This window comes from Sapajus apella, unplaced genomic scaffold (assembly GCF_009761245.1).
Source record: "Sapajus apella isolate SASKATOON/1434 unplaced genomic scaffold, GSC_monkey_1.0 scaffold42, whole genome shotgun sequence".
Classification (NCBI taxonomy): Eukaryota; Metazoa; Chordata; class Mammalia; order Primates; family Cebidae; genus Sapajus; species Sapajus apella.
Genome location: NW_022436982.1, coordinates 14,910,009 through 14,926,344, shown reverse-complemented (window position 1 = coordinate 14,926,344; position 16,336 = coordinate 14,910,009). Strand labels below are relative to the sequence as shown.

The 16,336-nt window shown below is 38.5% G+C and overlaps 1 protein-coding gene across 1 annotated transcript in view; it reads left to right on the top strand.

Annotated features, from left to right (window-relative positions):
• The window catches only part of ADAMTSL1 (ADAMTS like 1), a 423,754-nt gene that overhangs the window by 321,369 nt on the left and 86,049 nt on the right, over positions 1-16,336 (top strand). Inside the window, 1 exon segment of the mRNA XM_032300230.1 lies at positions 15,395-15,523. Coding sequence (XP_032156121.1) covers positions 15,395-15,523 — 129 coding nt within the window.

Here is a 16,336-nt window from a genome sequence, read left to right as displayed (position 1 = left end):
CCATTTTACATTTTCACCAGCAATGTAGAGGAGTTCAGTTTCTCCGTATTCTCATCATCAGTTGTTTTGGTCTATCATTTTTATTCCAGCCAACCTCATGAGTGTGAAGTAGTATTTTATTGTGATTTTAATTTACATTTTAATACTGACTAATGGTATCAGGCATCTTACTATGTGTTTATGAGTCATTTATATGTTTTCTTTGATGTAGTGATAACTTTGGTGATGTAGAAGGTGTATATGGCCTGTGTATTTTCTATTTCTGCCATAACAAATAACTACATAGACTTAGAGACTTAAAGCAGTATAAATATCTTACAGTTCTGTAGGTCAGAAGTCTAATACAGTTTCACCAAGATAAAATCAGGAGGTCAACAGACTTTATCCCTTTCTGAAGGCTCTAAAAGAGAATCCCTTTCCTACCCATTTGAGTTGTTGGCAAAATTTAGTTCTGGGCAACCTAGCTCTATGGGCTCTGTTTTCTGGCTGGCTATAATCTGATTGCCACGTCCGGCTTCTAGAATCCACTGAATTCCTTGGCTCATGGTTTCTTTCCTCAATCTTTGCAGCCAGCAATGGAGGGCTGAGTTTTCAAGTTGCTCAGCTCTACCACCTTCTGCCTCCCTGTTCTGATATTAAGAGCTCATATGATTAGACTGGGCCCACCTCGGTAACCTAGAATAATCTCCCTATTTTAGGTTCAGCTGATAAGCAATGTTAAATTAACTTCCTTAGCCATGTCACAGGTTCCAGGGATTAGGACATAAACATCTTTGAAAGGTCATTATTCCACCCACCACACCCTGTCTGAAGGGCACAGCTCATTTTCATCTGACTGTTGTCCCCCAAAAATACAAATTTACTGTTGCTAGACCTTCCCATGATTTCAGAGACACCAAACCAAAAAATATTTAAAAACAACACATGTTTTTTTAAAAAACTCACCATTTTTAACTGAACCCAATTAATTCAAATGATTAAAAATCTTTTTTGGGCTAAACATGTCTGTGCTCTGAATATAACATTGAGGATATGCCATTTTCTTTTTTTTCTTTTTTTTTTTTTCATTTATTTTATTGCAATTTTAGGTTTTGGGGTACATGTGAAGAACATGCAAGATTATTGCATAGGTACACACGTGGCAGTGTGATTTGCTGCCTTCCTCCGCATCACCTACATCTGGCATCTCTCCCCTTGCTATCTCTCCCCAACTCCCCACCCCCGACCATCCCTCCCCTATTTCCCCCCAACTGACCCCGTGTGTAGTGCTCCCCTCCCTGTGTCCATGTGTTCTCATTGTTCAACACCCGCCTATGAGTGAGAACATGCGGTATTTGATCTTCTGCTCTTCTGTCAGTTTGCTGAGAATGATGGTTTCCAGGTTCATCCATGTCCCTACAAAGGACACAAACTCATCATTTTTGATGGCTGCATAATATTCCATGGTGTATATGTGCCACATTTTCCCTGTCCAGTCTATCATCGATGGGCATTTGGGTTGGTTCCAGGTCTTTGCTATTGTAAACAGTGCTGCAATGAACATTCGTGTGTATGTGTCCTTATAGTAGAACGATTTATAATCCTTTGGATATATACCCAGTAATGGGATTGCTGGGTCAAATGGAATTTCTATTTCTAGGTCCTTGAGGAATCGCCACACTGTCTTCCACAATGGTTGAACTAATTTACACTCCCACCAACAGTGTAAAAGTGTTCCTATTTCTCCACATCCTCTCCAGCATCTGTTGTCTCCAGATTTTTTAATGATCGCCATTATAACTGGTGTGAGATGGTATCTCAATGTAGTTTTGATTTGCATTTCTCTGATGACCAGTGATGATGAGCATTTTTTCATGTGTTTGTTGGCCTCATGTATGTCTTCTTTTGTAAAGTATCTGTTCATAAGAGGATATGCCATTTTCTATATTATCTGCTATATATTACACCTCATTTTCCAGATAGAGTCACATTGTTAATCAAAGGGTAATCACAATTTACTTGATTAGACTATTTCAGCAAAACCATGTAATAATTTGGATGGAAGGGGAGCATTTATTTTTTACTATTACTAAAAAGCCAATTAATAGAATAAGTAAGATTCTAGAGAAAGTTTTTGCCTAATTGCCAAATTTAGAAGCAGATTAGGACTGTGAACCTCCTTCCTGATTAAAACAAAAGGGATTTAAATAGCTGCTTTTTTAGGTCTCTTTTAGACCCAAGAGTTCTATGAATGTCTTGCATATATAATAATGAATGGTAGCATTCTCTACCATCACTGTCAACTATAAACTCCCTTTACCTGAAATTCTGATATTGAAAATGGACTCTGTTGTATTTTGAGGAATGGAAGACTAGATGGCAAAGAAGAAGTAAAGCTTTTGTGATGGAGTCTTGGAAAAATAATGAATGAGAGGAAAACTTCTCAGGGGACTGGTAGAGACAGAGTGCAGGGTAAATAGAGCTGACTAGTAGTCAAATGCTGACTCAGGAGGCCAGAAACAGATGTAAAGGAGGCCTTGCAAGACAGACAGTAGGACAGCAGGGAGTTAAAAACTCCTGCACTATAAAATGCAAAAGGCATTGGGAAGGAAAACTAGACTAACAAAAGATCTTGCATGTTAATATAACTATTGTTTGTAGCAAAGCAACTTTTATGAGAATTGCCAGGGAGTGAGATCCTGAAAAGCTTCTGGCCAGCAAGGAATAACGGACACTAATATTCAGAATCCATCATCACTAATATCAGGTGGCTAAGATATCATTGGTATTTATAAGGGTTTTTCTAGGCTTATGCTGATTTTAGTCCCTCAAAGTTTATTTGACTCATGAGTCTTAAGTTCTTCAACTGGAAATTCTCATTTCAGAGAAAATTTGAAGATTTAATTCCATTGGTCCTTGTGAGAAACCTTTGACAATTGCAGTATGAGCATAGTCTAGCATTTCTTAAGACATTTCTTTGATCTACTCACTCATTATAAGGTATTATTCATTGATTAAATACAATTTAGATGAAATACAATTTGCTTAGAGTATTAAAAATGTGTGAAATTTATAATATTTCATTGCTTTAAACTAAAATATTACCTTATACTGTACTCAAATATTGCTGTATACTCAAATATTTTAATTAGTAGACATCACTGTCTTTTTTGTCTGTCTTTCGAACTGAGATTTGGGTCTTCCATGGATACCACACCTGTTTTCTTGAACTCTCTAATGGGGGTCACCCAGCAAGTCAATCTGGCATGTGTTGTTTCCTAGCATTTCTGGAAATGGGTACTTTTTGGAATCTTCAAGACGACCAGCCATGGTATGACTTTTAAGCTCTCTGTATCTGTCCAGAAACTGTTACCAGTTTAGGAAGAATTTGTTGTATTTAAATTATTTCTTCTAATTTTACTGGAATTTTCAGAGTTGTTCAAAATAGAAGCAGTTTAGCTCTTTCTAACAAATGTGTTCCTTCTCCTCTTACCTGTCTTCCCCTTTCTTTTCTTTAACCTTTTCCTCTCTGTGTGTTTTCTTTATTCATCAGAAGGTCCCAGCACTGCTCCTCATGGTGTTTTCTCATTGTGTTATAGCAGAGATAGGGCTGGTGATAGCTAGCGTTTATTGAAACTTCCTTCTGTGCTAAGGCATTGTTGTTACAACTTTGCAGGCATCCACTTACTTAGTCTTCTCAGCTACTGTAGAAGTAGAAAACTGAGACACAGAGATTAAATAACTTGTGTAAGGACACTTAGCTGTGTTATGCAGAGATGACGTCAGGACATCTAACCTGTAAGCAGCCCCTTCTCCTGCCCCTACCCACTGCAGGCATCACTAGCTCATCATGTGTTTTTGCTGTTCAGTCCTAATGAATGTAACTCAGAGTCCCTATCTGCACAGTACTCCAGGAAGACTCTGTCAATCACTAGATTTGACTTCAGGATCTCAAACCTATCTGCTGTTTGTGGACCCTTTCTGAAGCTCTCATGTGATCTCCAAACCTGCCAAATCTGCCCAGCCTGCAGCCCTTGTCTGTCGTTGCCCTGTTTCCAGTTATCTTCAACAAGCCTCTCTTCTTTCTGAGAATGAATGTATATGCACACTTCCAAGCCTAAACTGCCTTAGCCAAACAGAGAATCTAAGTCCTTGAAATACAGTTCATTTTTAATGGCTAAAACTAGGGGAAATTATTTTCAAGTCATATTTTGACTTACAGTGTTAGAGGAATGGAAGGAAGACCCACTGGATTCATCCATTCAAAGTGTCAACAAATGTTCATTAAGCCTGGATTAAATGGCACTTACTGTTATTTTCTTAAAAACTTACAAATATATGATGGCTAAAATATGATAGTTCATTTCTTGCTCAAAGTCTGAAGAATTGCACAAGAGAGTTTTTGTACTTTGGGCCAAGAAGTGGCACACTTCATGTCTGTTTGTATTCCATCTGCTAGAACTCAGTTCCGTGCTCATACCTAACTGCAGAAAGGCTGGAAAATTATCTAGCTGTGCACAGGAAAAAGAGGAAAAGGGTTTGGCTAATAGCAAGTCATTCTCTGCCATGGCTTCTAAGATGGAAGGCAGCATGACATTTTAAACAAAGTTTCTATTGGCAGAGGCCTGGGATTCAGCCCTGAGTAAACAGTACTTACAATGCTCTCTACTCTTGGCTTCATTCAAAAAACAAACTTTCCATCTCCTCTGGCTTCTCTCTCAATCACCTTTATATTAGGCCAAAGATATTTTTCAAGCACATATGTTCAGATTTTTTCCTACTGAATATTGATTTTACCCTGAATCACATAGGAGAGAGACCTGAGCCCGAGTCCAGGCTATGTGCAAGAATGTGTTTCTGAGCATTTGCTCCAGGGGTTGCCCATCTCTGTCCCTGCCTGTCTCTCCAGAGGTCCTCATCTTCAGGATCAAGATGGTGCCTGGTTTTCTGAAACCATCTCTGTTTTAAAGGCATCACTAGGCCACACTCCTTCCTCATTGGTCTTCATATCCTTAGATGCTGATGTACGAGTTTTAGCCATATGTCAGGCTTGCCTTTTGTACAAGAGCTGGCCTTGTTTACTAGTGAGGCTCTATTTCCCCGTTACATTACTTCTCGTAGGAACTGGAATCCAAAAGCTGTGCTATGGGTACAGTGAGGTCTCAAGGAACCGCAAAAATAATTCTCTTAATGCTTCTGTTTCTGTGTCTGACTAGTTTGGAGGGGCTTCATTCCTCATATTGGGCCTGATACATTGAAAAGCTTGCCTTTATTTCTGTTTCCTTATTTTTTCTTAAATTTATGTAGATATAAAACGTGGCATAATCTCCTTCTCTGTGTATGACTCTCATTCAGCTATAACACAAATAAATTTACAGGTTAAATGAAAAAATGTAAATCCTATCATTTTCTATCAACTAATACTAATCTGTGAGCTAGTGCTGACTTGCTAAAGCTAAATGGCTGTCCACGAAGCATACATAGTACTGACTGCTGAGGGGCCGGGCCGTGGAGGGCTCAGTGATAATGATTTAGCTTTCAGCACCTCTTTCTGTTTTGCCTATTCTGAAAGCCCTTTTGGTACAGCATGCTGTGGCTTTTGTTATCTTAACACAAATGTGTAATTTATCATTTCACTCCTTCTGTGCATCTTTGTTCTCTTCTCCTTAGTTAACTTCTGTGGTTAAACCAGTACTGGTTAACATCAATGTGATTGTAATCTTGTCCACACACATAGGTACTGGCAATCACTTGGCAGTCACACAGCAGTAATCAATCAGTAAGTGATCAGCCAGGTGATCTAAAGTAGGCTTATGGTTTTTTCTTAAGTTGGCCACTAAAATAAGAGCTCCAGCTTGAAAAATTCTAATAGAGATCTAGTGGTGTCTCCAAAGATACCTCTCGCCGGGAAGAAGAGGAACCAATTAAAGAAAAACTGAGAGTACAACGTGCTGAATATCAAACCTGACTGCATAACAGGATCACCTAGAAACTTGTTAAAAATAGACATTACAGCTTCTACCCCCTCATCTGAGATTCAGATTTAGTAGATCTGAAGTGGGGCTCAAAATATATGCTAACATTTTTCTAATAGGTGTAAGAATTGAATAAGAAACATAATTTTTGCTATAAATATTGATTAAAAATACTAGGGTAACTTTGTGCTTTGCCTTAACAGTGGATCACAAAAGTATTAAGAATGTATAAGAAGTAGCCTATGCTAACAACAGCACTTCTCCTGACAAGAAAAAAAGGCCTTTACTTTCCAGCAAAAACTTAATACAATTAATTAAGCACTGGATTTAATTCAGTGACATTTGAATTTTATAGCTATACACTTGCAGCTATAAAAAACCACTTTTATTATTAAAATTCCTGTAGGAAAAATAACTTGGTAATTGTGAATCGAAAGCTCTCTGGTCCCGAACCTCATTTTCCCCATTGGCACAGTTGTTTTTATAACACAGTAGAGCAACTCTTGTATTATAGCAGGACAGATTATATTTTAAACCAGCGCCATGGGGACTCTGAGGCGGCCAGTCCACAGACAAAGATTTGGGACTGCCTATCACAAACGCCAGACTTTAGGTCAAAGATTTGGGCTCCAGTTCAGCCCTTTAACTTGCTAGTTCTGTTTCCCTGGACAAACCATGGGGCCTTTCTGAGTCTAAGTTCTTTGTGTATGTAAAAGATAATACTGTTGTTTCTGCCTGCTTCTCAGAGTTGTTATGCAAAAAATCCAGATAATGCACATAGCACACCATGTAAACACATATTTTCATTTAACAGATATTTACTGAGAACCTACTAGGTGCCAGGCCTAGGTGATAGGAATAAAGAGGAGAAGAAGAGAGATGTGAGCCCTGATTTTATCAAAATTGCATAACAAAGTAGCAGAGGCTGGGGGGAGATACACAAATATATAAGATAAATTCTGTTATTTCTAGTGCTTATGAAAAAAGTAAAGTCGCACCCCGTCTAAAGTATACATCCCTTCACCCCCACCCCCGCCCCCGCCACACACAGGAATGCATGCTTTATATGGAGTGGTTAGAAAAGGCCTCACTAGGAGGTGTTATTCGCACAGAGACCTGAATGACCTAAAGAAGAGAGCCATGCAGAATTCTGTAGGTGGAGGATGTCAGGGACAGGGAACGGCCAGGGCTGACGTGCTGCTGTGCTGGAGGAAAGGAAGGCCAGTGTGCTGGAGCACAGTGATTGATGGGGAGTGGGCTCAGAGAGGCAGGTGATACAGACCACTGGACCTTAATATGCAGGGGATGGCTGGTCGTGAAAAGGAGCTTGAGGCCGGGGACGGTGGCCCACACCTGTAATCCCAGCACTTCGGGAGGCCAAGGCGGGTAGATCACCTGAGGTCAGGAGTTCGAGACCAGCCTGACCAACATGGTGAAACCCCATCTCTACTAAAAATACAAAATTAGCCAGGTGTGGTGATGCCTGCCTGTAATCCCAGTTACTCGGGCAACAGGCAGAAGAATTGCTTGAACCCAGGAGGAAGAGGTTGCAGTGAGCCGAGATTGTGCAATTTCACTCCAGCCTGGGCAACAAAAGTGAAACTCCATCTCAAAAACAAAAAAGAAAAGAAAAGGAACTTGAAATTTTGTTTTAATTGTAGTGAAAAGGGACTGGAAAATTTAAGCAGAAAAGTTGTATGATTTGATTCATGTTTTAGAAAGATCACTCTGGCTGTCATAAGACTGTAGTGAGGGAAGAGTGAAAGCAACACAAAACCAGTTAGGTTGTATAGTAGTCCAGCCTGAGATTATGGTAGCATTAGACCATAGCAACAGAGATGCTGGTGCAATGTAAGGTAGATTTGGAGTCAGAGCGGGGTAGCTGTTAACTCTGAGTAGGGAGGTGAGGTTGTGTATGCCAGTGTTAATTCAGTATCATCCCAACTGCGTCTTCCCATTGTGGCCATGCATTTACTATGCTCAACAGTCATTACAGTACTAAATCACTCACCAGATGATACATAATCTCAAATGTATGAAATATAAGTGATACAAGGAAAAAGGCTCCTGAACAGTCAAAACAGAGCCTAGGTACACACTCCAAGGTGAGCTCCTCAGAACATTATTCAAGGTTCTGCCCTTGAACACAGTTCTGATGAGCTTAAGTACCTGTGCCTGGAAGGCAAATAAAGTGGCAGAGAAGGAAGAAGGACAGCCTCTATTATGAGGCTGTGGGACGGTGCAAAGAGGAATACAGGAAAAATAGATATGGGAGAAAACAAAGTATGAAAAGCGGGTATAAGACTCCAAAGGGCATTTCTGAATTAAGGTTTTCTTCACATTTAATGAAAGCAGAGAAGAGTGAATGCCGTTGTAGAATATCCTGCCTATAAAATGGTTAAAACAAAATTAAATCCATTTGACTTACAAAAGGTTAAGCTTTGGTTATGTGAATATGATCTCATGTGGACCTATTTCCCCAAGGTGTTCGATGAATGAGTCTTTTCATTGTATTTTGTAGTCATGTGCATAAAGTGCTGTATTTTATTCCCAACTGATAAAGGCCTGTTAAAACACAATAGACATAGAACTTCCACTTCTGGAAAGATGGCATAGTTTTACTTTTCCCTATTCTTCCTGCTAAGTACCACTAAAGGCCCTGTACATTATATACAAAACACACATAAGAAGACTGAAAAGTAAAGGGAAGAAAGCAGACTGACCAAAGACCTTGGAAATCAAACTGTAAATTTGTTTGGTTTTCATTTTGCCTCATAAATCACAAACTTGGAGCTGAAGAAGCTGGCTACTGGGAAACGTCAATGGGTATTTAAAAAAAAAAAAAAAAAAAAAGCACCAACTAGAAGCCTTCTCTCTCTAACAAAAGGACCAGGAAAGGGCAAACATAGCAAGGTGAAAAACCTTTAGAAAATTCTACTCTACGTTAGCTAAATGTCACCAAAAACACTGTCTGTTACTACTCACACCAGCAAAGGCTGAGCAGGGAGCCTGCACTCCCCACCAGCCAGCCCGAAATGAAGTACCTCCCCAATTCCCACGGAGTGGGTATCAGAGATTTCCAGCCCTCATTTATTATGCCTACAAGAGTGTAATGTGGGGAGCCTGGAGTTCTACCTTCACCCTGCAGTGCCCAACTTCCCCTCCCCACTGGGTCACGTAGAGGAGACCTCCTGGAGAGTGAGGAATTGTACCACCTGCCCAAGGTAAGGAGGCTCCACCTCCACAGCTGTGTAGTGGGGACCATGTGAGGATCCAGAACTCCCACCAGTAATGAGGAGCCCCCCAGCTTGGGTAACAAAAGAGGCCAAGTGGAGAACCTGGACTTAAGCTGCACTGGGTAGTAACAAGGTGGCATCTCTCTGCTCCCATGCCTGAGTGGTTTTATAGAAAGCAGCTAAAACAGAAGGTTTAAATAAGATCCAAAGTCTCAGAACTAGAAAAATATACAGGTTTCAACTGAAACCTAGACATCATGAAAAAAACCACCTCCACCACCCTTATTCAATGTAGCACTAGAAATTCTACCCAGCGCAGTAATGTAAGAAAAGGAAATAAAAGGCATAGAGATTGAAAACAAAGAAATAAAACTTGTCCCTATTTGCAGATGAAATGGTTGTCTATATAGACAATCAAAAGGAAACCAAAGTAATTAGGTTAATTAATGTAACAAAATATAACAGGACTTGTATCTCAGAAACAACAAAACTCTGATGAAAGAAATTAAAGAAGATCTAAATTAAAGATAAATAGACTACAATGTGCATGGATTGGAAACCCCAACAAAATCAAGATGTCATTTCTTTCCTAATACACATGTTTAATCTAATTCCTATCAAAATCTTAGTAAGATTTTATACATGTAGAGAAGATTATTATAAAATGTATATGAAAAAGCAAAGGAACTAGAATAGAAAAGAAGAATAAAGCAGGAGGAATCAGACTACCTAATTTCAGAATTTATTGTATAGCTACAATAAGTAAGATTGTGTGGTATTGGTAGAGGGATAGGCACATATACCAGTGGAACAGAATAGAGAACTCAGAAACAGACCTATACGACTGTGCCCAACTGCTGTTGACAAAAGTGCAAAAACAATTCAATGTAGGAAAGATAACCTGTTCAGTAAGCTGTGAGGGAGCAATTAGACATCCATAGTCAAAAAATAAATAAACTTTGACCTTTTATCTAAATGTGACCTCTCACATCTTATCTAAAAATTAACTTAAAATGTATCACAGACTTAAATGTCAAATGTAAAACTATAAAACTTTTAGAAAAAAATAGGAAAAAATCTTTATGATCTAGATCTAGGTAAATAGCTCTTAAACTTGATATCAAAAGCATGATCCTATTTTTGTTTTTGTTGCCTGTTCTTTGGGGATCTTATCCAAAAAAAAATTGTTTCACAGACCAGTGTCAAGAAGTGTTTCCTCTATGTTTTTTCCAGTAGTTTTATCATTTGGGATCTTATATGTAAATCTTCAATCCATTTTTAATTTTTATGTGGCAAGAAATAGGGGTCTAGCTTCAATTTTCCCAGCACCATTTATTGAGGAGACTGTCCTTTCTCTGTTCTGTGTTCCTGGCACTTTTGTTGAAAATAAGTTGGCTGTAAGTATGTGGATTTATTTCTGTGTTCTCTATTCTGTTCCATGGGTTTGTGTGTCTGTTTTTATGCCAATACCATGCTGTTTTGGTCACTGTAGCTTTATAGTATATTTTTAAATTAGGTAGTGTGATGCTTCCAGCTTTGTACTTTTTGCTTAAGGTTTCTTTGGCTATTTTGGGGTCTTTTATGTTTGCACACAAATTTCAAGATTGTTCTATTTTTGTGAAGAATGTCCTTGGTATTTTGACAGGGATTGCATTGTATCTGTAAATCGATTTGTATAGTATGGATGGTTTAACAATATTAATCCTTCCAAGCCATGAGCATAGGATATCTTTACATTTATTTGTGTCCTTTTCCATTTCTTTCATCAATGTTTTATAATTTTGAATGTAAACATATTTCACCTCCTTGGTTAAATTTATTCTTAAGGGTTTTTTTGTAGCTATTGTAAATGGGATTTTTCCTTTATTATTTTCAGATAGTTTACTATTAGTAAATAAAAACACTAGAAATTTTTATTTGTTGATTTTGAATCCTGTAACTTTACTGAATTTGTTTGTTCTAATGATTTTTTAGTAAAGTTTTAGGGTTTTCTATATATGAGATCATGTCATCTGCAAAGCACCGTTTAACTTCTTCCTTTCCAATTCGGATGCCCTTTATATGATTCTCTTAACTAATTGCCCTGGCTAGGACTTGCAGTACTATATTCAATAAAAGTGGTGAACATAGATGTCCTTGTCTGGTTCCAGATCTTAGAGGAAAAACTTTTAACTATTTCCTGTTCAGTATGATATTAGCTGTGGATTTGTCATATATGGCCTTTATAGTACTGAGGTCTTCTAAACCTAATTTGTTACGAGTTTTTATCATGAACAGATGTCGAATTTTGTCAAATGCTTTTTCTACATCTACTATCTTTCTTATAGTAGCCATTTTAATTGGGGTGAGATGAAATCTCATTGTGATTTTGGTTTGGATTTCCTTGAAGATTAGTGATGTTCAGCATATAGTTTTTGTCCTTCATTCTGTTCATGTGATGTATTACATTTATTGATTTGCATATGTTGAACCATCCTTGTGTCTGTAGTATGAAACTTTATCGTGGTGAACAATCTTTTTAATGTGCTGTTGAATTTGGTTTGCTAGTGTATTGTTAAGGATTTTTATATACATGTTCTTCAGGGATATTAGCCTGTAGTTTACTTTTTTTGTTGTGTCCTTGTCTAGTTTTGGGGGGTTACATCAAACTGAAAAGCTTCTACATAGCAAAGGAAACAATCAGCCGAATAAAAAGACAACCTACAGCATGAGAGAAAATATTTGCAAATTCTTTATCTGGCAAGGGATTAATATTCAGAATATGTAAGGAACTCAGACAACAACAAAAAAGTTTAATATTTAAAAATGGAAAAAAGATTAAAAAAAAAAAAAGAACAAGATCAAATTCTTTGTAGGAACATGGATGGAGCTGGAGGCCATTATCCTTAGCAAACTGATGCAGGAACAGAAAACCAACACTGCATGTTCTCACCTATAACTGGGAGCTAAATGATGAGAACACCTGGACACACAGCGGGGAACAAAAGACACGGGGCCTTACGGAGGGCAGAGGGCAGGAGGAGGAAGAAGATCAGGAGAAATAACTACTGAGTACTAGGCTTAATATCTGGCTGATGAAATAATTTGTACAACAAACCACCATGACACAAGCTTACCTATGTAACAAACCTGCATGTGTGCCCCTGAACTTAAAATTAATTAGTTAATTAATAAGGGCAAAAGACCCGAATAGACATTTCTCAAAAGAAGTCATACCAATGGACATCAGATATATGAAAAATGCTCAACATCACTCATCTTCAGAGAAATGCGAACCTTACCTCTGTTAGAGATATCACCTTACCTCTGTTAGAATGAGATATCACCTTACCTCTGTTAGAATGGATACTGTCAAAAAGACAAAAAAAAAAAAAAAAATTGCTGGTGCAGATGTGGAGAAGAGGCAATTCTTATACATTGTTGATGGGAATGTAAATTAGTATAGCCATTATGGAAAACATCATACCTCAAAAATTTAAAAATAGAACTACCATATGATGCAGCAATCCTACTACTGGGTATGTATGCAAAGGAAATGAAAACAGTACCTCAAACAGTACAACAGTACAGATGAAAAAGTACATCTGCACTCCCATATTTACCACAGTACTGTTCACAATATCCAAGATATAGAATCAACCTAAGTGTTCATCAACAGATAAACAGATGAAGAAAATGTGGATATGTGTACAGTAGAATACTTTTCCACCATAAAAAACAAAACGAATGAGGCTGGGCATGGTGATTCACGACTATAATCCCAGCACTTTGAGAGGCTGAGGTGGGTGGATCACTTGAGCCCGGGAGTTTGAGACTAGCCTGGACAACATGGGGAAACCCTGTATCTACCAAAAAAAAAAAAAAAAAATTCTAGCCAGGTGTGATGGCACACACATGTAGTTCCGGCTACCCAGGAGGCTGAGATGGAAGGATAACTTGAGCTCAGGAGTCGGGGGCTGCAGTGAGCCGAGATCACACCACTGTACTCTAGCCTGGATGCCAAAGCAAGACCAACCCTGTCTCAAAAAAAAAAAAAAAAAAAAAAAAAAAAAAAAAATCCTGTTATTTGCAGCAACATGGATGAACCTGGAGATCATTATGTTAAATGAAGTAAGCCAGGTACAGAAAGACAAATACTGTGTTATCTGACTTGTATGTAGAATCTAAAAAGTTGATCTCACAAAAGTAGAGAGTAGAATAGTGACTACCAGAGACTGGGGAAGGGAGTGGGGAGAGGAAGATAGGGAGAGATTGGTCAAGAGGCACAAAGTTATAGTTAGATAGGAGGAATGAGTTCTGGTATTCTCTTGCACAGCAGGGTGACTATATGTACTGTATATTTCAAAATAGCTAGGAGAAGGGATTTTGAATGTCCTGACCACAGAGAAATGATAAATGTAAGAAGTGATGGATATGCTAAATAGTCTGATTTGATTTTTATACAATGTGTACATGTATCCAAAAAATCACAGTGTTCCTCCTAAATATGTACAATTATTATGTGTCAATGAAAAAATTTGAAAAGCATGATCCATAAAAAGAAAAATGAATAAATCAAAGTTAAAAATTTTGCTCTGCAAAAGATCTTGTTAAGAAGATAAAAGAAAAGCTAGATATTTAGGGAAAATATTTTCAAGCTGCATATTTGGCAAAAGACTAGTATCTTGAATATAAGGAAGCCTCAAAATTCAGTAAAAATAATCTGAATCAAAAATGCTCAAATGACATGAATAGACATTTCACCAAAGAGGGTGTACACATGGTAAATAATCACATAAAATATATTCAACATTGTTAGTCATTAGGGAAATGCAAATTAAAATCACAAGGAGATATCATTGCACACTTATCAGCATGACTAAAATAAAAACTAGTGACAACATCAAACGTTGGTAAGGAAGCAGAGAAATAGGATCAATGATACATTGCTGGAGGGAAGGTGAAATAGTATAGGCACTCTAGAATAAGGCAGTTTCTCAAAAAACTGACCATGCAACTACCCTATGGCCTGGGAATTACACTCCTGGCCATCTCAGAGAAATGAAGACACGTTCACACAGAAACCTGTACTGTAATATTGATACAGCTTTATTTGTAGTAATCAAAATCTGGAAACATCCCAGATATTCTTAAACAAAAGAATAACTAAAAATGTGGTCCATCCATACCATGGAATACTACCCAGTAATAAAAGGAACAAACTATTGATACATGTAACCATGATACCATGTGAGACCTGGAAGAATCTCCAGAGAATTATTGTGAGTAGAAAAGATCACAAAAGGTTTCGTGTTGTGTGATTCCATTCATAGAACATTCTTAAAATGATGAAATTTTAGAAATGGAGACCATATCAATGGTTGCCCAAAGGTTAAGGGGGGCTTGAGAGCTACTTGAGAGGTCCTTGTAGTGATGGAAATGCTCTGTATCCTAAGTTTATCAATGTTAGTATGGGGCCATGATATTGTACCCTAGTGGACAAGATATTACCATTGGGAAAACAGGGTAAGGTAAACAAGATTTCTCTGTATTATTATTATTTTTTTTTTGAGACAGTGTCTCTCTCTGTCACCCAGGCTGGAGTGCAGTGGTACGATCTCGGCTCATTGCAACTTCCACCTCCCGGGTTCAAGCAGTCTTGTGCCTCAGCCTCCTGAGTAGCTGGGATTACAGGTGCACGCCACCACGCCCAGTTAATTTTTGTATTTTTAATAGAGATGAGGTTTTGCCGTGTTGGCCAGGCCAGTCTCGAACTCCTGGCCTCAAGTGATCTGCCCACCTCAACCTCCAAAGTTCTGCAGCTACAGGCATGAGCCACTGCACCCAGCACCCTATGTTACTTCTTATAACTGCATGTGAATCTACAATAATCTTAAAGTAAAAATTTTAATTTAAAAAGAAAAGCCATGTAAAATGTCATGTTGAGGGTTGTTAATTTAATGATTAGAATGCATAAATCATCTCAGTTTGTATAACATGCTCTATCTTCAAACTCTTGATCCCGTGTTCTTTTACTGACAATGCTATGGTAGATAGGTGGGCAGATGCTTTTATACTGTGCACTTACAATTTTTCAGGAGAAAACACAGTGCCAAAAGTCTGTGTAGACCTGCCATGCATTGGTGGTTAACCCATATTCCAAGGGAAAGCCCCAATTTCCCCAGTCACCACCAAGTAACATCTCATATTCTTTCTTATCTTCAGGAAAGCCACTAGTGAAAACGTCACGAATGACCATGATCAACATGGAGAAGCCTGCAGTCACAGTCGATATAGGAAGCACCATCAAAACAGTGCAGGGAGTGAATGTGACAATTAACTGCCAGGTTGCAGGTGAGAAATTCATTCATGTATTTATTCACACGTTAATGGAGCCCTGTGCTAGGTTGGGGATACAAAGACAAATTAGACACAAATTCTGCTCTCAGGGATATAGCGCTAGTAGGAAAGCCAACACATGAACCTCAGTCACTCCAAAAGTAGAAAGTGCTACAGAAATTTAGAGGAGAAAAGATTAATTCTGACTGGGACAGATAGGTAAAATTGGTCTTTTTCTGTGTATGTTTTTCATTAATCTTTGCCTTCCATACGGATAGAATGTGAACATGCAAAGATGGGGGCAAGGAGTTCCAAGTGAACAAAGGAGAGTGATGAAATTCATGGAAGTAGAAAACACTCTAGGCTGTAGAGAGAACAGTGTGAGCTTTAGTCTGGGTGGAGCCCAGAGTGCGGAAATGTAGGTGGAAGTGATGTTAAGGAGCCATGCTTCCAGAAGAGAAAGCTGCCAGCGGTTCAGAGAATGGATTGAAGAAGGGAAACACTAGGACAGAAAGACCAGGTAAAACCTATCCCTGTAGTTGAGAGGTCATGGAGGCCTGAACTCAGGGCAGTGGGGATGGGAAGGTAAAGACTGGATAGACATGAGAAAGACGGCAAGAGGTAAGGCCAACAGGAACCTGGAACTTGCTCGAATCAGAAGTAGGCAGGAGTCATTGGAGAAGATAGCCAATGGAGTTCTGGTACAGGCATTGCCCTCAGCTAGGCCTGGCACACTCAGAGACCAACAGGGTCCAGGAGCCACAGGGAAGCGAGGAGTAGCAGACAATAGGGCGTGCTAATATGCTCTGTATAAAAATATTTACCTTC